The sequence below is a fragment of the Ursus americanus genome, chromosome 23 (assembly GCF_024610735.1).
Source record: "Ursus americanus isolate L20-20 chromosome 23, mUrsAme1.1.p, whole genome shotgun sequence".
Classification (NCBI taxonomy): domain Eukaryota; kingdom Metazoa; phylum Chordata; class Mammalia; order Carnivora; family Ursidae; genus Ursus; species Ursus americanus.
The window spans coordinates 21,373,942-21,396,128 of record NC_142149.1 but is presented as its reverse complement, the minus strand read 5'-3'; the positions used below and the strand labels follow the sequence as shown (position 1 = coordinate 21,396,128).

The 22,187-nt window shown below is 47.4% G+C and overlaps 1 protein-coding gene across 3 annotated transcripts in view; it reads right to left on the bottom strand.

Moving 5' to 3' along the window:
* Positions 1-6,064: 6,064 nt before the first annotated feature.
* Positions 6,065-22,187, bottom strand: part of IKZF3 (IKAROS family zinc finger 3) — an 83,412-nt gene continuing 67,289 nt past the window's right edge. For all 3 annotated transcript variants that reach the window (XM_087854438.1, XM_045777784.2, XM_045777785.2), the window contains one exon: positions 6,065-12,317. In XM_087854438.1, the coding sequence (XP_087710564.1) occupies positions 11,614-12,317 (704 nt within the window). In that variant the 3' untranslated portion in view covers positions 6,065-11,613. The remainder of the gene's footprint in view (positions 12,318-22,187) is intronic.

Below are 22,187 nucleotides of genomic sequence, written 5' to 3'. Positions count from 1 at the left end.
CAGCTCAGAATGTGGGGGACAAGGGCCCCTCAAACCCAGGGCAAGATTCTCCAGCTCTGAAGATGTGGGAAAGCTGATGTTCTACTGCCAAAGAGGCTGAAGCATGATCCACAGAGGCCAGACAGCAGAGGGAACTTCCAAGGATGGCTGCAGTGTGGCTAGTGGAGGCTTGCGGTTATGATGAAATTTGGGCTGCTGGGAGGGTGGCAGGGGCATTGTGGAGAACACAGAGGCTGGCACCTAACATACTGTCTTTTCAGTATCAAGTTATTGGGTTTGATTATAAAAAGTATATGTGCTTATTTATTTATATTATTTATTTGAGAGAGGCAGAGAGCGGGGGGAGGGGCAGGGGGAGAGGGAGAGAGCAAATCTCAAGCAGATGCAGCACTGAGTTCAGAGCCTGACATGGGGCTTGATCTCACGATCCTGAGATCATGACCTGAGCTGAGATCAAGAGTCAGCTGCTTAACTGACTGAGCCACCCAAGTGCCCCAAAAGTATATGTGCTTATTAAAAAAAATTTCAGAAATCAGAAAAAGCTTGGAAAAGAAAAAAGAAAATTCCCTGTCATCTCCCTGAGGATGCCGCAGGCATCGAGAGAGGGTGACACAGGGCCCACACCCAGGGGGCTGGCCCTAAATGGTCTGTAGCATACCCTAGACACCAGCTCCGGGGGCTAGTGTGACTGGTGTGAGCCCGGTGCCAGGGTACAGAGCTGTCCTTGGCAGCACCATGGGCCTGTCGGAGGATGTGGCCGCAGGGGTGACCTCCCTGCCTGGTCAAGTGTGGAGGGCAGGGAGGGCTGCTGCCAACTCTCTGGACTTTGAGAACAGATGGGCATGATTCTAGGGAAGCCCACCTCCCTTAGGATGGCCCAGGTGGGACATCCAGACAGACAAAGCTCTGGACAACGGATGCTCTCCCTGATCCCCAGACATCCTGTTCAATGAAATCTACACAGCGTCCAAGTTCATGGGTGGAGGGCCTCCTGGTGCCAGCGGAGGGTTCAACACTGGGTCAGAGACCCTGCCTGGCTCCTTCCTTATGCCCAGTGCCAGGCACCCTGAGGAGGGAGGGAGGGAAGAAGAAAAGGAGACAGGCATGAGAGACCAAGGCCATTCAGAAGGATCCTTTCTTCCAAACTGTCCACATAAGCAGTTTTCTACAGGCTTCCTGCAGTCCAAGGATTCCAGCAGGAGTTGGGGGGCAGGTTGGGGTGGGGTTGGGGAGATCATTGCCTTTATAGCTGGGAGTTCGGCTTCACGGTATCCTTGGAAAAAAGGCTTCCACTACTACACAACTGATCTGGTCTAGCAGACAGAAAAGAGGGCCCAGAGAGGTCAGGGTTTGGTTGGCCCAACTTGCACAGACGTAAGGTCTGCGGCAGAGTTTGCTTTCCTATCCCGTGCTGTTGGCAGAACCTTAGCTTTGGGGTTTGGGAGTGAGGTGCACAGTGTGGCCTCTTAGGACAGAGGACTCTGAGCTTCCAGCCCGGGAAGGGAGTTGAGCGAGGAAGGAAAAAGACATTGGGAACTTGGGGAAGTTGCATGTTGCAAACTGGAGTCTAGAGCCACAGAATGGGTGATCCTGGGGGCTGCGGCTGGTCCCCCGGGGTTCTCCATGATCTCCATACAGGTAGGGGCGTTAGGAAGTGGGGGGTACTATCTGGGCTGAGATGGGTTGTGCTCTACCGGGCCTTACGGAGGTCTGAAATTCAGTCCCTTGTGGGGTGAGCTGTGATGGCGGCTAGCGCCCTATCGGAGGGCTGCAGCTGCTTCAAGGAACAGGCAGGTTTTTCTTTGCTGGGTACCGGGGGGCTGTTTAGCTGGAGCTGCGTTTTCATGGTGGGCAGTTTGTTTTTACTTGGCTAGGGTTTATCTTGGAGTGGTTTAGGTGAGACTAAGGGAGATTGGGAGGCCGCCTGCACCTCCACAGAACTGTCACCAAGGACGTATTCCCCTGCATTTATCTGCACACCCCGCGCCCCGAGTTAGAGCCAGGACGTGATGGAAGTGGGTATTCCTACCAGACACTACTGCGATTTCCCAAAGGATTGCAGGGCACCTCCTTTCTCCCAGCCCTTTTACATCCATCGGTCCCGATGCAGGTTCCCACCTTCGGGTTCTCTTCTTCCAAGCTGAGCCACCGCGTCCCACGCATCTAAGGGAAGACCTGGGGCGTGGGGAGGGGCGGCCGCACGAGTAAGGCTAGACGCGAGTCCGACGAGGCAGGAGCCGAAGTAAGGGTCCCGCGGGCGCTCTGGCCCCGCAGCACGGCGGACCGTGCTCTGCCGCCGCCGCCCGCCCCCGCTTGCTGGACGGAAGGGCGCCGAGCCGCAGAGGGGCTGCGGGGGAAGGCCGGCCCGCTTCGCCAGGGGGCGCGCTTCGGGCCCGCAGAGCACGCGCCTCGGTCCCTCGTCCCCACGGAAGGGGGCTCGCGTGGCGCCACAGCCACGGGCCCGTCCGTCGCGGGGCACGGGGTTAGGCTGTTCTTCCCTCGAGTTGGTGGGCTGCGTGGGGGCCTCCGGACGCCAGGCGGGGAGGGAGGTCTGAGAGCCGCAGCCAAGCTTCGAGGGGCCTCCACGGCGCAGGCCAGGCAGGACCTGCTAGGCGTGGCGGGCCGGGCGCTCCGGTTCCCCGGGACCCGAGCCCCCGGCTCCCGACGGCGCCCGAGCCCTCAGCCGCGCGGCGGCAGTGACACCCAGCGGCCGTGTCGGGAAGTGCAGGCGCCGCCGCTCGGCTCCCGCCGTGAAGGTCGACGCCTCTCGAGGTTCCCACTCGTGGTTACGAGCGGGCACCCCCAAGAGAGAAGGCCGCGCTCTGCAGACTGCCCCGCGGGGCACTTCCCCTTCCCCTCCCCCAGTTTCCTCCCCGGCAGTCGCCCGAGCGCTGGGAGATCCTGCGGGGCTGCAGTGCCCGGAAGGGCGGGGCGGGGCGCAGCGGCGGCGCTGGGCTGTGACCCGGAGCAGTTTCACTTCTGGATCCTACCCGGGTGTGATGGGAGAGCATCTGGGGTGGGGGTGGAGGGGGGGGACACACAGGCGTGCCGAGGGCCGGGGCTCGGGACCCCAGGGGAGGGATGGCTTTTTACTCCCGGGGTGTCACGCGCCCCACGCCTCCCTGCATTTTCCACCGACCCCCCCCCCCCCGTCGTGGGTTCCACTCCGCTGTCACCGGAGCTGCCGCTCCTCCCCAGCAGCCGCCGCCTCCGCGGGGGCTGCCGACCCCCGGAGAGGCCCCGAGCGGCGTGGGCGGCAGGAGGAGCGAGCTGTGAAGCCGCAAGCAGGGGGTTAGGCTGCGGGCTGCTGAGACGCCGAGCTGTTTCTCAGAAGTGCAGCTGCCCCTCCCCTCACACCCCCCTCAGCTCCCACCTCGCACCGCACCCCTTCCCCCTCCGCCCGGCCTTCGCTTTCCTCGCCTGGGCACCCCCAACCCGGGAATCAGGTGTCTGGGTCCAGGCAGAATGAAGAGAACCTGAAGAGAGGACGGGGCCGGGAGTTCAGACCCAGCCTCCGTGCCCATATTCGGAGCCCACAATTCCACTGTCACCTCCCTGTCCCCCACACTCCTTTGGGCCAGGATTGGAATTTCACAGAATGGTTTAGAACGTGACCACTTGTTAAAATCATAGGCCGTCCGCTGCAGCGCCCTGACCTCACTGTCAGTGCCTCGGTGTGGTGGGGAGAGAAGGAAGAGGGCACAGGACCCTCTTTCTCTCCTCTTCTTTCTGGAATTAGAAGAAAGGCTGGCTGGAGCCATGGGGTGGAGGCCAGGCTTCGTCTCAGTTGGAAGGAACTTCAGAGATCTATTTCCAGGGAAAAATTAAGGCCCAGAGAGGGAAATGAAAGTGCCCAGGGTCACCCAGAGAAGTGGCAGGGCTGGGGCTGGAAGCTGGAGTCTGCACCAGGCTGTCATTTGCTTTACTGAGACTTCAGAGCTGGATTCACCGACTCCTTCTGTCTCCCCGCCCCCCCGCCCCCCCACCAAGAGTCTAGGGAGGGTGGGTGGGGTCTGTGAGTGACAGGGAGGTAGAGGTGCTGAGACAAATTCCAGTGGGGGTGGGATGGGGATTGACCTGGTGGAAGGACAAGCCTGGGGAGGAGGTGGCATCTGCCCCCCTAGTTCCCACCAGCCGCCCCCAGGGCTGTGGTTTATTTGACTAGGCAGCTCTTCTGGGCCAGGGGGCCTGGGGAGGGGGGGGAGGCAAAGTGATGGGAAAAGACTGCTCTAGGGCTTCCTGCCCCATCAGTCCTGGGGAAGGGGGGCAGCTTACATCACCCACAGGCCCTCTAACCTCCATACTTTCCACTGCAATGCTCTTTCCTTGGGTATATTCTTGGGTATATATGTTATTCCGGGGGAAGGTCTGTTACTTTGGGGGGAAGGGAGGCAGCTGCCTACTTCACAGGTCAAGACAGAGTTAAAAACAAAACCGCAGCAAATTCAACACCCCGTGTCCTTCAGGGACTTTCCATGACACCTTCCTTCCCCCTCTCCCCCAAGCCAGGGAGTACCTCCCCAGAGGGCCTCCCCACCCCAGGTGCAGTGGCTTTTGGCTTTTATGCAAACAACTGTCTGACCGGGAATGCTCTGCAGCCAGAACTTGTGTCCCCGGCACCACGTGCTCCTCCATCATCCCACAGCGTTCCTGGCCTCCCCAGAGCTCTCATCTCCACTTTTCCTCAAACGCTGGGTGCTAGGGAATGGGAGGTGAGGGAAGGGACACGGGTCCTTGTCCCCCTGCTTGCCCTTGGATGGCAGTTGCCTGCAGGTGGAGGTTTGGGCACCACAGTGATGGGGGAGGGGGAGGAAGAGTGTGCAGGTGTGGGGTGGCCTCCCCTGCCAGGCCCACTACCCTCTGAAGTGTCACATTAGTTCCCAAGAATTAGGAAAGGAAACTGTCCTTAGGCTGGAAGCCCATCCAGCACCAGCCAGCCCCAGAGCTGTCTCCACTGCTCCCTGGCAAATGGGATCAGGTCTGGTCTCCTTTTCTCTCTGAGCTGCTTCTGCTTTGGGAAGGGAGTGGGGAGGAGGCCACATACCACTCTCTCTAAGGCGGAGACTCAGCTACCCAGAGGCCACTTCTAGGTGTATTTGGTGTTATAACACAGAGGCAGGCTGGACATAATTCCTCTCTCCCAGCCCTGAGTGCTGAGACTGCAAAAGCTGCTGGAGGGCCTCCCAATAATCTGGTGCTGCAGGGAGGGAGATGAGCGGAGAGCCAGAGGAAGCTGCCTCGAACCCGGCTCCACCTTTGCTAATCCTAACCTTCAGAAAGGGTTTCTTTCTGCCTGTCTCACAAAGGAGGAGAAAGGGAAGGTGTTTTGGAAGAGGCTGAGTGGAAGGCCGGATCACCTCCTAGACTCTCTAGTGACATGTTCTAAGAGAGAACAGAAGATGCCAAGACAGGGAGAAAGCTGAATAATCTCTAGGACTTTCTCCTCGGCACCTTAGGTTTGGGCCCCCAAGTATCTTAAGACTATATTTAAATGCAGCTGGGGCACCTGGCTGGCTCAGTCAGAATATGTGACTCCCGATCTTGGGGTTGTAAGTTTGAGCCCCACATTGGGTGTAGAGATTACTTAAAATCTTAAAAAAAAAAAAGTAAAAAAGAAAAAAGGTAAGTGTGGCGGAGTTTAGTGACTCCACTTAAATTTCCCAAATTCCCAAGAAACTTGGATGTTTCTGAGACCCCAGAGGTGAAAAAGCCAGGACTTGCCTATCTTCTAAAAAGAACCCCTGCTGGGAGCAAGGGCAGAGCTATGCCTTAGAACTGGGAGACACTGCAGTGTTGATCCTGCCAAATCCAGTCCCCAACTTCCTCAGGTCCCCCTAGGGAACTAAGGGCCAGTGGAACCAGACCCCACTTTAGGGGTATGGGGGCCAGCAGCAGGATGCCAGTGGCAGGCTCAGCAAGGCCTTACTTCGGTGATAATTTCATTTACCTTGGTACTTGGACTTTAAGAAATAGTCAGAGGGGCTAAACTAAGAAAATAGTCCTAGAGGCAGAATTAAACCCTTCCATTTTATGACAACTACAAATGATAGGCATGCACAATGACTAATTTTAAACACACCAGTATTTTATTTTTCAGTGTAAAAATCAAACATGATAAAGAAACCTTGAAACTATCAGCAGGGTTTTTTTTTTCTTTTTTTTCTTTTTTTCTTGCTGTGACGATACACTCCTTATGGTTCTGGCAAGGTTAGCATTGCTACATTTCAGAAGCTGACTTTCTTTAAACAATCTTTACGGAGGAGGAGTAGAACACCTTCCAGTGCTCCAAATGGGTGGACTCTGGGTAAAACTCCAGAGAAGTTAAGAGGGAAGGTCACTGCTGGGCAGGGCGGGCATTTCTGAGAAACCCAGATGAGCGTGCTATGAGCACAGGCCGTGTCAAAACCACTCAGCAAGGGCTCCCTCCCTTCCTCCTGGGGGGAAGGCCACCCTGAGCCCCTCTGAACCCCCAAACCAGCTTCCCTTCTTCCCCTGTCATTCTGCAGACAAGGGTCATCCACAGACCACACGTGTGGTGGCTTTAGCAACCAGAAATTAAAAATAACCTATGGTTTTTCCAGTAGCCAAAATGATCCCTCACCAAAGCTCATAGACTGCGAACCTGAGCATGCAAAACCACAGTCTGGGTGAAGGGATGTCTGCTTTTCAAATGACCTGCGAATTCTTTGCAACCCACAGTAATTTGGTTTCTGTGAACCCACAGAAGCAGGCCCACCAAAAAGGGTTTTGTCTGCTAACCTGGAAAAGTCCTTGTATAAATGAGTCACTGGCAATGGGATCATTTTTAAGGCTGCTCCATTTCCCTAATAATGTTAAAATGTTTGTTCTCTGTCTTATTAGGAGAGGAAGAAGCAAAGCAACTTCAGAAGCTAGGCCCCACGGGCCTGGGAGGAGGTGGGTAACACTATGGGATGCTCTCCAGGCTTTCTAGAGTAGGGCCAACAGGGAGATGGACGGTGAGGATGATTTGAGGAAACTCTCAAGTTACTTGGGGAGTTAATAACTGAGAGCTCATGAGACGGGGAGGGAGCAAAGCCATTCTACTTCGCTGGCTGCAATGCCATGAAGTGTCTGCAGCATGACGTTCACTCATATTGCTTCTAACCATCAGCGTATTCTTTACTCTTACACATTAAAATAACATGACGGAAACCATGTGCTAGAGATCAGAGGCCTCCACTGGCTATTGAATTACTGAACTGTGGTCCTAGCAGGGCCTTGGAATATCTCCATGTCTTTAAATCCACATACAGTACATACAGTGGAAATTTTGTAACTATCCCAAATCCTCCCTCCCCCCAAGTAACATCATCCCATAGACAAAATTACATAAAACCTCATAACATCCTTGGGAGGTAGATACTATATCCTTACATTTTTTAATCAAAACATTAACATTTCATTTTCAAATGACAGCTCAATCAACATCAATGTATACGACAGTCCAGTCTTGCAATATTTAGAGGAAACTTGCATTCAACTTTTTCAAAGTGCAAAGACCTGTTTATCATGTTGACGGCATGGTGGGGAAAGCGCTATCTACAGCTTGGGTGAATGGAGCTGAAGTCTTAGGTTCTGAGCTCACGAAAGTCTAAAGCCTACACTTCTCTTGCAGGCTCTTCTGAGTCCACAGTCCTTAGAGGCAGCAGTGCCCAGCCCTGGGTTCACTGATCATTTGCAGAACCATTCACTCCTTTAGCTTTAGAGAATAGACTCATTTTCCTAGGGTGGCCCAGGTCTAGCCTTTGGTTTCAGGCCAAAACTGTCTTCTTTACAGGCACTTGAGTCCCAAATCCATTCTGTTTTTCTGAACTCTACCTATATAGAGATATTTTCTGATCTATACTCTCTGAGTGCAAAAACAGCTCCCAATTCTTTAAAAGAGAAGAGACATCATTGTGTATCTCTTCTCTTCCTCTGTATAGCCTGATGGTATTTTCTAGGACAAAATTTTCCTCATTCCTTTTCTTGAGCTCATAAATCTCAATTCCAAGTCTTTGTGAAGGAAGCTTGGCTATCTCTGAGGATTCAAATCTGGAGTGGGCTGGAGTTTCCAAATCTCCACTAGAGACCAACGGACCTGCTCTCTGTGGGGTACACTTTAAAGTTAGGACTCTGAGCATTTAACATTTCCATTACGGTCTTACTGCCTGTGCTGGGATATGTATCAGCAGTACTGCTTTTTCCTTTAAAACCTGCTAAACCTCACATTTAGCAGAGGGGAAAAAGCAGAGGAGGAGAATAAGAACAGTGATACAGAGACTACTTGGAAAAACTTTATGTTGGTGTGAGATTTGTTCATAACACAGTGTTTCAACTAAGCAAAATTTTGTGTTTTTTCTTTGCAAAAGAAATCTGAGGTCATTTTATATCTGGGCCACTGGGAGTATGGGCCTAGCAAAATGTTAAGTGCTGCATTTAAAAGGTGAGAAGTGTTGTCACTGACAAAGTCAGAAGCTGAGTCAGGAACAGCTCAGAACGGGTAAGAAGGAATACGATTAGTTAGCTTATCTGTTATCAAGGCAAGAATCTTTTAGGGAGAACGACTTAAGGAATCTAAACGCTGGTGGATTTATCAACATCTTTTATGCCCTGGCGGTGGTGGTGGAGGGTAATGGGGGAGACACGTCTGTTGAGGTCTCTGCCAGTAGGAAATACCTGTGCAACAATCCGAGTGCGGGTGATAAGGAACATCCGGAGAGCCGGTTCTCTTCCCCTCCCCACTCATCCCAATTCTGTCACCTTGGCCGCAAGGGAGCTTTTCGTGGGGCTGGACGTTCCCCAGATTGTGGCCTCCTGGGTATGTGGTGGGAAATGACAGACAGCCCAGGCCTACAAGGCGCATGTCAGAGGGACTCTGACTGAGAAAGGAAATGTGCCGTCTGAAGCTGCTGCAGGACCTCACTGTCCAACATGGTCGGATGTGAATTCTGACTCTGCCCTTCTAAGCGACCGTGCTAAGATTCTCCTTCACTCTCTCCCCCCATCCCCAGCAAGGGGAGGGGCATTTAGTGGTATGAGGGGAGCCTAAAGAAGGAAACGTTTGCCTGTGTGCTGGCAACCACTACACACTACCTGGTTCGACTTTACGATTTACAAACGTGGAGTTGGCACATATAAATTTTCTCTGGACTTGGCGTGCCCCGATCTAGGCCCAGTAGCATGTGTGAGTGGTCACCCCACCTAAAAAACTGACCTCAGAAGAATGGAAATCATTCAGAAAATCTGTTAGTCACAGGGAAAATGAGGGTCATGTCTTCAAAAAAGTCCCAGGTTAGTGGGATGGGCCTCTTTCACTATCTCAAGGTGCAAAAGTTGGTTTCTTCAGAAAGACTTTTCCACTAATCTGTTGGAAATGCTTGCTTTCCCCAGCTTTCTCTCCAACTTTCTTGCTTCCAAATTCTCTTTTGTCCCCTGAAGAGTCAACAGGACGTGTGGCATTTCAAGAGTATAATAAGCAGCTCCTCTGCCACAATGGAGGTCAGCAACCTGGCGTAGCTTGGAGTCTAGGATTACGGAAATACAGGGAATGCTGAAGACTACGCACTGAAATACATCTAGTCTTTTAGCCAAAATCTCAAACATGTTGGGACTGTTACCATGGAATTTCACAAAATCTTTTTTCCTGAGACAGACGCCATGCTACCAAGAAGGATAAGCCATTTGTGCAGTATGAGGTGGAACATTTTAATTACTGGCAGCACATAAATTAGTTGAGTTTGAGTCTAATGCCTAAGCCCTTTTGAAATATCAAGGCAGATACATAAAATACGAATCTAACAGGAATTGGGGATTCTTGGCTCTGGTAGAAATGTGCACAAAACTACTCTTAATTTGTAAATAGGTTTCATGAAGTTGTCCCTGGAAGCAGAATTTATTTTCACTAACACCAGTTCTTAAAAAGGAAAAAAAAAAAAAATGGCTTTGGCAAGCAGTTGCAGGTGCCACTCTGTGTGTACACTTTGGGGCAAGATCAAAATACCTTCCTGTTTTTTGTTCTTCTCCACCATTCTCTTCACATTCACAACTCAGTGGTTAAAGGAAAAATTTAACACTACCATTTTCACACCAAAGAAATGTGAAACAGGTATTCATATACATATTCTCCTGCTTAATACCCATACATTAAAAGGCTTAAAAGGTAATCACATACATTTGAAGCTGGAAGGGACCTTAGAGAGTGTCTAAGCCCAACTCTCATTTTATGGTTGAAGAGACTTAGTTTTAAGAGTTTAGTGATTTGCCCAAAGTCATATAGCTAATTAGCAGCCAATATGGAATTCGCAAACAGATTTTGGGACCCCTACTGCAGTACTAATTTTACAATTATCCCTGCACTTTTCCTTGATAGCCTATCTCTCATAATTAACCATAAAGCTGGCCAATACATCTGCAGGACCAAGATCTGACTTTCAGGAATCTTCCTGGCATACAGCAGCTCCACTTAAAACGGGGAGAAAACCCCACCTGGCTTGATCAAGGAGAACCTGTCAGCAGAAGTGCGCCCCTCCTCACCTCTTCAGGAAGCTTGGCACTGACCCAAACAACACTCATGATGTCTGTCCCTGATTCCTCTCCTGTGGGGAGGGGGAGACTAAGTCAGGCTTTTGGATTGTTTGGTTTTCTGTCAAAAAAAAAAAAAAATCATTGGCAAATTTGCTTTAGGTCTGTATACTAATGCTCCATGAAGGAGACCAAGAACTTTCAAGTAGCTGCCCCTCCCCTCCTCCCAGGGTGCTGCTAAACCATTTCTCCGTCAGAGTCCAGTTCTGCCGATCTCGGTCACAGGAAATGGATGCCATCATCCATAATGGACAACTTCGTGGAGTTTTAGTGATGGTCTATGTTTAAAACCATTAATTCTTCTGGTATAGAATTTCTCCTATAGATGACTGGTTTAACCCAAAGCACCTTTTTAACTGATATGGGAGGGTAAAAGGGTTGAAGCAGAAGTATCATCAAATGACTTAATTTTTTTTCCTTGTGTGATAAGAAATGGGTCTGCTGCTTGGAGACTGGAGTCTTCAGTAACTGGTAACAGATACTTATTTTATGGCTGTTCTTTTCCCTGCTATTGGGATGAGGAGATTATATCCTAGACTTTCAGCCTGTGTTAAGTGCAGAAGGGCATGGCTTCCCAGAGAGGTGAACTGGTGAGCTCTTCTTTGTGGACCTGGGCGTATGACCAAAAGGCTTTTCCACATATGGCAGATGTATCTTGGAAAGAATGTCTCATGCAGCACAACTGGGGGATTCTTTTGACTGGCAACAAACTCCAAGGACTGCTTGTTCCATTGCTGCAAAAGATAATGACCAAATACTTCACTGGCTTTTAAATATCATAAAAATTCAGCTCCCTGATGAGAAAACAAATGTCTCACAAAAATGATAACATGATATATCTGCAAACAAGTTCTGAATGAAGACAGCATTTCCCTGTTGCCCATGGGAACATGACACTTTGGACACTAAAAATGGTATGGAAAGGAGTTTGGAATTGGGTTATTTTGGAGAATAACTTGTTAGGTGAGGTGTCGGTTTTTACAAATGATGTCAAATGCTCAGGCGTAAATCATCTCTGGGACCAGATGTTCACTTCAGCATGGCTCTGTGCTCTCCTCTGGCTATGTGAGATGAGAACTCATACCGGTCATGGCTTCGATATCCACACATGTTACACTCAAAAGGGTCACGAAAGCCGTGGCAACCCATGTGAATAGTGAACATCACATAATCCAGGAAGAGGACTCGACAGTGGTCACACCGATACACATCCATCACCTCCCCTTCTTTGTTGATCACTTTGACCGAGTCTCTTGGACAGATGGGTGGGGGCTTGAGGAGTTCATAAGAGCGGGGGACCTCCTTCAGAAGCGGCATCCCATTGCGGGCCCTCGGGGGGACCATGTGGTTTTGCTGGTAGATGTGATTCTGGCGTTCTTCATGGTTGCTATCAGTGTCCGTGGAGTCATGGCCACTATTGTTGGGGGAGAGACCTCTTTCAGAAGGCAGGCTCTTCTCTGGCAGGTGGATATTCTTCTTTTCTAGGTCCTGGGGGGCACCATTTGGCATCTCGGCACGGGTGAGGGCTATGGGATACATGCTGCTGATAACTGGAACCATCTCTGAGGTGGGAGCAGGTGGTGTCTGGACCAAGGGGCGCAGGGCTTCGGCACCAAGATAGGTGATGGCATTATTGATGGCTTGATCCATCATCCGGGTCTGTATTATCTCACTCTCTTTCTCGTACATATAGCTAGGATTATAGTTGACGTCAAAGCAGTGGCGCTTCTCACCTAGAACAAGTGAAAGAAAGAATTACAAGAAGAACACAAAGGCAGAGTTTGTAAAATGATTTTCCATAGTCCTTGAAAAGGGAGGAAAGACATGTGGCCTGCTTAAGACACCCAGCCCAGGCAGGATGGTTCCATTTGGTGCTGGGGACAATCTCAAGGGACAGTGGCTGACAGCACACATTTGGACAGTCAAAATAAATTAACCCAGTAGGCAAAAGGGAAAGTCAGAGATGTCGTTAAGTTGAAGCTACAATGTGAGCTGTTTCCACTGCTCATGTTAGAGGGGAGTGCTGGAGAAAAGCAGAGAAAAAGAAGCAAAAGGACACCAGGGCAGGGTTCTCAGGGAGCCAGGGAGCTACCACTGTGCAGGAGTGTGGCCACCTCTGCACTTCGACTCTTCATGGACTCTCAACACCCAATCAATCCCAAACTGTTATTTGCTTGTTATTTTCTGCTTGTAATACAAGGGAGCTCGGGGGACGGAAGTGCTGCAAGAAGTGGGGACGCTCAGCAACTGGCCTCTGCAGCTTTTTAAATAGCTACAGAGGCAGAAAAAATAGCCCCCAAACCTCCAACTTACCACTCCCCAAACACATCATCACCAGACTGAGATTTAAGTAAAAGAACTTCAAATGTAGAAAGTTTTAGAAAAGCTTTCTTGAAAGATCATGGTCTTTATTCCTTTCATAAAGTTTATTATTCTTTTGCTTGAAAAAACTGCATCATTGATACACATGTGATCATTAGGACCCATCTCACATTTAACTGAAAAATTTATTTGTGGTCACCGTCTCCTACTGCTCATGTCAAACTGCTGAGAAATTCTGAAAATAGAGTTTAGCCACCTTTGGGGCGTGTGGGTGTTGTGTGTTAGAAAACAGAGGCTCTCTGGCCACAGGGAAGGCAGGAGCAGGGTCTGCAGTGATGGCAGATGTGCTCAGTGGTGAGTGGCTGGTAGAAGGAAGAGAAAGCAGGGAGGATGTGTCAAGTACCGAAAGTGAGGCTAAGGTATCGCTGATGCTTTTTCATTCTGTAGACGCTAGATTCTGGAGAGATTTGCTGAACCATATCCTCTCTTCTGTAACACTCCCTAGGCATGTTATGCTTCCAAACCCTGTCACTGTCATACAGTAAAGGGTCCAATAATGAAAGAACACAAGAAAACAAAAGAATTGGAAGAACCAGTTCCTGTTCTTGAGGGGTTGCCAACCTAGTGGGAAAGAAACAAGACCTGTATCCATGGAATTGGAAAAAATAAATGTTAGAAGTTGTGAAAGGGCTGCTCTGCTCTGTGGGGGCCTTTTATTTTATTAATTTTTTAAAAGATTTTATTTATTTTGAGAGAGAGAGAGAGGGAGAGAGTGTGTGTGCGTGTGTGCGCGCACACACGTGCGAGCAGGGTGAGGGGTAGAGGGAGAGAGAATCTCAAGTACACTCCATGCTGAGTGCAGAGCTTGACCGGGGGTTTAATCCATGACCCTGAGATCATGATCTGACCCGAAATCAAGAGTTGGACCCTCAACCAACTGAGCCATCCAGGAGCCCCTAATTTTATTCTCAATGCCACATTTGACACTTAAGCAGGGGAGTAACATGTCTTCTGTAAAAAGAATTATAAGGCAAGGGTAAGGCAGTTTGGTGCAAATTATATATTTAAGTATTAAGGAAATACAAAAAATACAGGAGTACCTGAGGCAGGGAAAGCATTCTCAGAAAAACCAGATTTTGAGAAGGGTCTTGATGTACTGGTACAACTTAGATTTTCAGAGAGGTCGACAAGACATCCTAATTAAGGGAGGAGCATGACTGAAGGCAGAAATATGGGACTACACAGGACACAAGCAGGGAAAAGTTAGGAGAGCTTGGCTGTAGCTGTATCAGGAAGTATGAACTACAGAATTTTCAAACTTCACTTATTCTTCACATTCTGCAATACTGACACCTCAGGGTAGTGTGGTGGTTGACTGCATGGGTTCTTGGATCAGGTGGACTGGATCTGACGCTGGCTCATCAATTACTTGTTGCATGACCCTGGGCAAGCTATTTGGCATGTCTATGGCTCCGAGTCCTCATGTGTAATGGGATAATAACTGTATCTACCTCCCAGGGTCACTGGGAAGTGCTTGGAACAATGCCTGGTACATAGAAAGCACCTGGTAAATGTTAGGGTGTTTTGTTTTGTTGGAATCAGCTCACATGTTTGTTCTTTCTTCTTTCTTTCTTTCTTTCTTTCTTTCTTTCTTTCTTTCTTTCTTTCTTTTCTTTCTTTGCACTAAAATGAATTTGCTTTTTTTTTTTTGAAGATTTTTTATTTATTTTTGAGAGAGAGAAAGAGCACATGTTCGAGCACATGAGCAGGGGCGGGGGGGGTGTGAAGCAGGGGGAGGGGCAGAGGGAGAAGCAGACTTCCCCACTGAGCAGGGAGCCCGATGAGGGACTTGATCCCAGGACTCTGAGATCATGACCTGAGCTGAAGGCAGAGGCTTAACCAACTAAGCCACCCAGGCACCTATGAATTTGCTTTTTTTTTTTTTTAATACTTTATTTATTTATTTGACAGAGAGAGAGACAACCAGTGAGAGAGGGAACACAAGCAGGGGGAGCGGGAGAGGAAAAAGCAGGCTCCCAGCGGAGCAGGGAGCCTGATGCCGGGCTCAATCCCAGGACCCTGGGATCACGCCCTGAGCTGAAGGCAGATGCTTAATGACTGAGCCACCCAGGCGCCCCTATGAATTTGCTTCTTAAGTAAACTTTCTATCACTAATATAAACAGAAAGCTAGACTCACTTACCACAAATAGAAGGTAACTATGAAAAATAAAGACAAGGAAACAGAACAATTTAAGTTTTGATCAGATGCAGTGACTACCTGGACACAAAGTTCCCCTCTCTTTGTTTAAAAACAGATTACCAAGTGTAAGATTCGTGTGAAAGAAGACTAACATCAAATTAAGTCTAAATCTTTCTCCTTGGTATAATCAGGAAGATTGAGAGAGAACTAAAAAACAAAATAATTTTCTTGCCCTATGGGCCTACTGGCATTTTGCATCCCAGATTTGGGGAGATATTGAAAAAAGTTAACATGTGGTGGAACCAAAGGATGGGCATTCTGAATGACCAACCATAGGATTTAGATTTGAACAAAGATTTGAACAAAGAGAAAAACCACTTCATGCCCTTGAGCAATGGAGGCTTGTGTCAAAATGTTTTCAGAATATTAATGGAACAGCAAAGTGTAAGACCAGACCAGTGAGGAATTGGACCCAGAAAGACCAGCTAGAAGATCTAATCGAATAAGAGATTTGTCCTGCATCCACACTACCTTAAGGCCAACCTGACAGTTTCTAGGCAAATATCTAAGAGAAAAAATCTGCAAAGAAAACACCCTGCCTTGGCAACTCAATAAAAAGCAAGAGAAAAGCAGACCTTTGCCAAGGTCATCAGTAGTTCTTATTTTCAACTTCCAGACTGGATATATCTTTGATCAAAGCTGTTTGAAAGAGTGAGGCTGAGAACATGAAAGCCAGCTAAGGTCACAAATATTCATTCCCCTGAAAGTGACACAGGAATGATGAACTTTGCTTTCTTGGCCTTTTCGAGTTCAGTGATAATTTTCCAGTGTGATTGGCTCTACTCTACTCCTCAAATACAGGGGTCCCTGAGAATCTTTTCATCTTTTCATCTAACGGAGAGGTTCCAGAAGGTTTCCGGGGTGGGGCAGGCACATCACAAACTCTGCTTTTATCCTTTCTCCCAAGAGTTTGCTTTACTGAACTAGGCCTATAGTTTCACAGACTACCACCTGCAGCATATGTCAGAAGACAGCTGAGTGCTAAAGCTGTAAAAGGCAAAACAGTAAGAGGAAAATACACCCCTGGATGAGTGGAAATATGTGACTGAGTTCTGTGGTTAAGGCAGACCATTGTTCATTGTGAAGACAGGGGAGCCTCAGATCTTCACGTGCACGCAACCTGCAATCATCAGATCCCCTCATCTCCGAGTTACGGTAACTTGAGTAGTGCAGATGATTATCAGTCACCTGTAGACACGATGACTCAATGTGTATGAAACCCAGAAGGGGTAAGCTACAGTAATTGAAAAGCCAACAGCTCACGTTTCTTTAGTAACACACTCATAAAAAAGGTTAGTCAAACCACAAGAGTGTAACTTCTCCCAAACCTGCACGGAGCCTCTAGTCCAGCTTGTAGTCAAAATTGGACCACACCTTTGAATGATTAATGATAGCAGCTTCAGGCTGAATTAGAGGTTTCCTTCTGATGAAAGTACAACTGGCAACAGCAAGTTCTGAGTTTAGGCGCCAGGACCATTCCTTACCTGTGCTTTTTTTTTTTTTTTTTTTTTAAGGGGTCAATCTCTACTGTCTAGGCTTTGGTAACTCTAAACTGAGCAACTGCCTGACCCAAATTGCTACGATGTGGTGAGGGTATATGGTTGTTGGCTTCCAAGTGTCAACTTGACAGTACAGAATCACCACCTAGAGCTAAAAGGGACATTCACCGAGCACGTGGATTCAGACCTCTGCCTTTGGGGCCGAGCGACAAGATCCACCACCCTAATCTGTTTACCTCTGGTTTTTATACTTCATACTACGTAGCACTGTGCCTTATATATAATACTAATAAGAGTAGCTACTATTTATTGAGCCTTTACTATATATCCAGTGCTGTCCTAGGTACTTTCTGCATATTCTCTCATTTGCCTAAAACGAATTAACATCTCTCAGTCAGATGAAGAACCTAACCTACAAACAGGTTAACTTGTCAAGGTCACTTAGTCGGTAAATGGAGAAGTAGGATGCAGTCTAAGGGCCCATAGATATCTGCCTGTGTCTGAGCATTTTTTTAAGATTTTATTTTTTATTTTATTTATTTATTTTTTTGGAGGAGGAAGGGAGAGGGGCGGAGGGAGAAGGAGAGAGAAGATCTTAAGCAGGCTCCACGCCCAGTGTGGAGCCCGATGTGAGGTTCAATCTCACAACTCTGAGATTATGACCTGAGTGGAAATCAACAGTCAGATGCTTAACCGACTGAGGCACCCAGGCACCCCTGCGTTTGAGCTTTAATTGCTGTTTCCTGGCTGCCACCTTGCCCATGGCTGCACAATCCTACCACTGTCAGTGACTTCAGATTCTCTGCTGGGATGGTTCCCATATACAGTGGACAAGCAACTGTGTTTTGTTCCATATGGACCAGCACCGTGAATTCAAGAAGTATCTATGATGCACAGAGTTGTTGTGGTGTTTGTAAGTGCTTAACAGAGTTCCTAGCATATGTAGGCACTCAATAAGTGGTAGCTCTTTTATTATTATTATTATTGTTATAATTAGCCTCACACCATGTAAGGTGCTTTGAGGAGTCCAAACATAACTGCAGTCCAATAGGAGATGCAGCATATACACAATTTCATTACAATTGGTACCCCTAATACTATGTGGTGGAACAAAGTACAGAGTAGTCAAGAAAGTGAAGAGAAAAATACAGACAGCTTCTCAAATATGCCACATAATGTCGGACAAATAGTAACCTCTTTTTCAAAGTCTCCTTGTAATCTGAGGTGGTGGCAGTGATGGTGGTGGTGGAGACAGTTTTGTATATCACAAAAAACTCTGTTAAACTCACCCTGAGTACAGGGGGAGGACAGAGCAAAGAGAGAACTCAGGAGACTATGGGAATGTAGACCATGTGTATTTTTAAAACATAATTTATTTATTGGGGCGCCTGTGTGGCTCAGTCAGTTATGGATCTGCTTTCAGCTCAGGTAATAATCTCAGGGTCCTGGGATCAAGCCCCATGTTGGGCTTTCTGCTCAGCGGAGGGTCTGCTTCTCCTTCTCCCTCTGCCCCTCCCCCTACTCCTGCTCTTTCTCTCTCTTACAATAAATTTTAAAAATCCTTTAAAAAATAAAGATTTATTTATTTGTTTTAAGAGAGAGCAAGAAAGAGAGCAGGGGATAGGGGCAGAGAGAGAGGGAGAGTCCTAAGCAGACTCCTTGCGGAGCACAGAGCCCCATGTTGGTCTCGATCTTACGACCCAAGATCACAACCCAAGCCAAAACCAAGAGTTGGATGCGTAACAGGCACCCCAACCACATGTAATTTTAAGGGCAGACGTGAGGGAGGGCATTCCAGACAGACGGCATGGACAGAACCATTATATACAAAAAGGAAAGTATTACCCAGAAGTGGGAGCAGTTCACTGCAGCTGAATTAAAAGATTAGTTGGCTGAAATGATAAAATTAGAAAAGGTAACTTGGAGACAGATTGTGCAAGGCTCAGAACACCTGGGTGGTTCAGATTTTATTCCAATGGGAAGCCATTGAAAGGTTTTTTTGAAGGGGGGGAATGATTTGAACTTTAGAAAAATAACACATTTCCACTATTACAGGCATCATGAGGGGTGACGGGAAATATTCAGGTTTTCTTTTTTAAGTTTCTTCAAGTCACTGAGATGTACTTGCTGCTACATTCATACATACCCCAGGCATATCATCGCTTACTCTTACTGTAAGCACATGCTCTAAAATAGGGGTGGAGGGCAGGCAGGGAGGGTAAACGGAATATTTGTCAGGTGATGGTTCTGATCTCAAGCTAAATGAGGTTAAAGTGACTAACACTTCTTCCAGGAGGAGGAGAGTAGAAGGGAGCCACAGAATAGGCAGGAAGGGGAGCAAACACAGAGAGAACTCTGGGGTGGGGGGAGGTGAGGAAAACTGAGTTGGAGACCATGTTTTGTTGAGGTAGAAGGCTTGTCCCCTGTGAGAGGTGCTATTCGGATGTCATCAGTCCTGATGGAGTCACAAGCGGGAGACTCCTTTTCTCAAGAAAACACCCACCCCAGGAGGGGAATGACTGCGCTTCTTCAGGGGCTTTTTCTTCCACCAGCTTTCAATGTCTACACTCCTCCATGTCCAGAGCCCTGGTGTAGCACATATGACGCACACTGCTCGGGTTGACCTCCCAGGGAAGGAAGGCCTTGGACTGCAGCATGTTGTAGGCCTTGTCCTGGCCCTGTTCCGTCACCCACTAGCTGCATCTCTCCATCTCTCCAAACCTCCCTCCTTCCCTGGGAAAAGAACTTTGCTGGGTGTTCCTGATAACCCTTCAAGCTCTAAAATGCTATGATTCTGTAATACTTATAGGATTATAGATTTCAGTCCTTTGGGAAGGGGTGGGAGAAGATACTTTTTGCTGTTAGAAACGGGTATTCAAACTGCTTCCTGTCTCTCTGTTAACCAAAGCAGACAATTTCTCATTAGTTACTTCACAGGGAGAATCGATGGTGTTTGCTGAAGTGTCAAAACCTCACTAACATGTTTACTGCGGGTGAGTGAGATCTTTTTTCATGTTCTTTTCAACATGAAAACTTCCTTTAATAAAATAATACATAAAATTAAAAATAATAAGGGGATGCTATGGTAACCACTTTGGTTGGAATAACACATCTGTTTTTGGAGAAAGAATGAAAATCAGAAAAAGAAATATGCAGAAATGTAGTCGTTTTCCTCCTCCCTCCAGGAGAGAAATCTGGCTTCTATTTTGAGCCAAGTATTTGAAGATGGCCTAGTTAGAAGTCTAGTCAAACAAGTTTATAACAGGAGAATAAAATGCAGAGAAAGGACAACTCTTAAAAGGGTTAGGTGCTAAAAGTGAGCCATCGTGTCCTTTGAAAAGAGCAACCAGAGAATTATTTTGATGATGTAAAGATGCTGATTTCTAATGAATGTATGTCAATTTATGTCCTAAATACAGAGAATGAAACAAAATTTCTTGCAGAATAAGGAAATAAATTATTTTATTTTTCTTCTACATAGGCAATTTAATTTTACTCTTACTCTTCAATAGAGGCATGTTTTTCTGTTTCTAAATGTACTTACACTTAACCCAACCTGTCTATCTTCTTCGTACATTTCTTTTTTTTTTTTTTTTTTTAAGATTTTATTGATTTATTTGACAGAGAGAGACAGTGAGAGAGAGAACATTAACAGAGGAAGCAGGAGAGGGAGAAGCGGGCTCCCCACCGAGCAGGGAGCCTGACATGGGGCTCAATCCCAGGACCCTGGGATCATGACCCGAGCTGAAGGCAGACGCTTAAGGACTGAGCCACCCAGGCGCCCCCCTCAGTTCATTTCTAATGTGTGAAAAATGTTACCTACTGGTAATTCTCTTTAGCCTGCTGGGAAAGTAACAGGCTGACCTGATGGTATAATTTCACCTTTACCCTCATAGTTCAAGAGGTCAGGGAAGCCAAGGTTGGTCTGAGTGCTGTGCAACTGTCATCAAGGATTAAAGGGAGTGACTCATTCTTCCTTCACACTTTACCCTTTGCCATTTCCCTGGCAGCTAAATCTTTTTAGAAAACGGCGCCGTGGAGAGGAAATATAGGAGACAGAAGAGAAGAGGAGGGAAAACATTAACCCCGTGTGTTTTGCAGCACTCCATCCCATACACTGCAGTGTCAAAATGTTCCTTTTTTCTCCCCAATATTGTTACCTTTCAAAAAGGTAGATTCCATTAAATGACTCAAGGGTTTCCTTTATTTGAAAACAATCCCTAAAAGGAAGATTCAGAATATAAGCGAATGCTAGACAAGATTAGGGCAAGGCTCAGGAGCAAGAACATCATGGCTATGGCAGGAGCGCCGTCCCCCATTTCCTGATGAATGGATGGGTGAAAGAGCAAATGAACGAGTAGTAATGCCCTCAGTAAAGTAGATGAATGTTGGGCTAATGCAGCCGTTTTATAGATTCTCAGATTTAACTATACTTTCCTAAAAACAAACAAACAAAAAAAAAAACCCCTAAAATATATGACATGGTTCATAACATAAACACCTTGTCTGTATAACCTTGAGAAAACAGTTACCTGAATCTACACATATGGGCTTAGAAACACAAAGTGGTATTCATAATTGCAGCCTTTGCTAATTCATCTCGCAGACTTGTAGAATGATAGAGCTGGGAGGGACCTTCCCAATCACCTCATCACCTATTCAGTCTCCTCATTTCACAGATGAGTAAACAGAGGCCCAGAAAGGTTATGTGATTTGTCTAAACACACACAGTTAAGAAATGACTGAGCTAGAATCGGAACCTGGGTCATTTGGCTTCAAATCCAGTGTTCTTCCTACTGCACTATACCACAATTTACCAAACAAAATTTCCCCCAGTTATTCAGGGCCTTGAAGCCCTGAAGTTGCTACCTCAGCTTAAATCAAGAGCTAACTGTACTGGGTTTCCTGATTCCAGCATAGAGAGAACATGATGGTTCAGAAGATGAGAGAAATCAGCACCTATAAGCATGTCTCCTGAGTCTGGAAATGAAGGACTAAAAATCCTCTGGTTACAAGGGTAACAAATGGAACAGATCCCTGATGCAATAAGCAGAATGGCATGGACTTGGACATAGGAAACATGTTTTCTTAAACCCATGATAATACCAAAGCAACTTTTATTATATTAAGTAGGGTTTTAGCTCAAATGTAGGTTAGCTACAGGGGCACCTGGCTGGCTCAGTCGGTTAAGCATCTGCCTTCGGCTCAGGTCATGATCCCGGGGTCCTGGGATTGAGCCCCCCATCAGGCTCCCTGCTCTGTGAGGAACCTGATTCTCCTTCTCCCTCTGCATACTGTTCCCTCTGCCTGCCCTCTCTCTCTGTCAAATAAATGGATAAATCTTAAAAAACAACAACTATAGGTGTAGGACAGCTACAAGGACCAAGCACCTTCTCTCATATGTTAGTTCTCTTAGACCAAAGCTCCTTGACCATAATTGGATTGAAGTTGAGTCACTTTACATTTTTTTTCCTTGCCCATTTCTCCCCATGTCCCTCTCCATATCAAGTACAGCCATTTC